Consider the following 1,628-nt stretch of genomic DNA (forward strand, 5'->3'; position numbering starts at 1 on the left):
ATGCACACCCTTCATTTTCCATTCTTCTTCTGAACAATCACCACGTTGCAGAGCTATTGTGGGTAGTGCACTTCTCGGATGAAGCCTGCCGGGAGCAACTTGCTTACCTCTTCAGCTATAATTTGGTTACACTTTGGGGCAAACCTTCTGTGCTTCTGCTTAACTGGTTTGTACACCAAATCCACCTTTAGGCTATGGGATGAGACTAGAGGATTGATTCCCACCATGTCTGAATGTTCCTAAGCAAATGCATCTGTGTTTCATCGAATGACATCAATTAATGCTTTCTTTTCTTCGGCTGTGGGGGAAGAACCTATGTAGGTGACTTTCTGAGGATCGCCAAGGATCACTTCGACAGCCTCCAGAGATTCCTCGGTAGGCTTTTCAGCTTCGGCCACATCCTCTGCCCTCAAATACCTAGGTAGAGGATTCTGTAATTGCTATTTGGATGTATTCCCAAGAGGTGTGATTGGTTGGGACTCTTTTGTTACCTTCTTTGCCTCATTTTTTGTCAACATGTAGCATTCTTTGGCAGTTACTTGATCTCCCCTGAGGTCAATAACCTCTTTACCAGCCGGAGACAAGCATCGTATCTCTTGATAAAGGGTAGATGGAACCCCGTTCATTCGGTGGATCCAGCCTCTTCCCATAATGAGATTATAAGAAGGGTGGATCTCTGTTAAGACAAAGTTCTCCTTCAGTGTCCTCTTTGCCATAGTTACGGATAGGTCAATTACCCCAAGGGGGTCCACCTTTGTACCATCAAACCCCATCAATGGGCTAGAGGTGGGCTGAATTGATGATGACGGAATTTCTAGCTGTTCAAAGACCACCTTTTTGATGATGTTGGCACTGCTACCCAGGTCTACCAAAACCCTCTTAATCATGCAATTCGCCACCAAGAGACTGATGACCAACGGATCCTCGTGGGGGAGTTGAACTCTAGATAGATCTCCATCGCCGAACCCAATGTTGATGCTTCCCGAAGTGATAGCGTTTACCGAGGATAACCTCCTTAGCTTATGGGTTGCTCTTAATTGGGACCTATATACCTCCTCTGACTCTTGATCATCCTCCGATTGTCCATATATTGCATGGATGACCTTTACTTGATTACCTTCGACTTTCCTGGGATTGACCTCCCAAGGCTTCACGTACTCCTTTGTTGTGAGGTAGCCTGCCAATTTAACTCTTAATATCATATTTTCCACCTGTCGCCTAAGGGATCTGTAATCATTAGTTGCATGCCCGTAATCTCTATGGTAGGCGCAATGCTTGGTCTTGTCTCTCTATTCCAATGGTTGCCTTATTGGCTGAGGGGCTGCAAACTTTATTTTATTCTCCTGGAATAGCCGAGCCAAGGTTGTTCGAAGAGGTGTGACCCTTTCCTCTGTCCTTTGCCTTTTCTCAAGTATTTGAATGGCAGGTGCCGAACCGTGCTGGCTTTTTCGGCTTTTTAGGTTTGAAACCCTTTCCTGAGGCTTATTCTCCACTGTGACGAGGGTGGCATGTTGAGCTCGGTGGCCTCATTCTCCTCATACCGGATATAAATCTGTGCCCTGGCATTGAGAGTCTACATATCCGGAGGGGAATACATAACTAGGGTTGTATAGAACTTGGTTCCCTGA

General features: G+C 45.9%; 1 protein-coding gene across 1 annotated transcript; it reads right to left on the minus strand.

Annotated features, from left to right (window-relative positions):
* Positions 1–260: 260 nt before the first annotated feature.
* On the minus strand, positions 261–1,202 carry LOC132266313 (uncharacterized). Its single transcript, XM_059767168.1, has 2 exons — positions 492–1,202; positions 261–440 (listed from the first exon to the last, which is right to left on the minus strand). The coding sequence occupies exons 1-2, from the start codon at positions 1,200–1,202 to the stop codon at positions 261–263; spliced, it is 891 nt and encodes a 296-aa protein (XP_059623151.1).
* Positions 1,203–1,628: the final 426 nt, after the last annotated feature.

Source organism: Cornus florida, unplaced genomic scaffold (assembly GCF_030987335.1).
Source record: "Cornus florida cultivar Cherokee Brave unplaced genomic scaffold, ASM3098733v1 CherokeeBrave_3.0.0_Hap2_Chr07, whole genome shotgun sequence".
NCBI lineage: Eukaryota > Viridiplantae > Streptophyta > Magnoliopsida > Cornales > Cornaceae > Cornus > Cornus florida.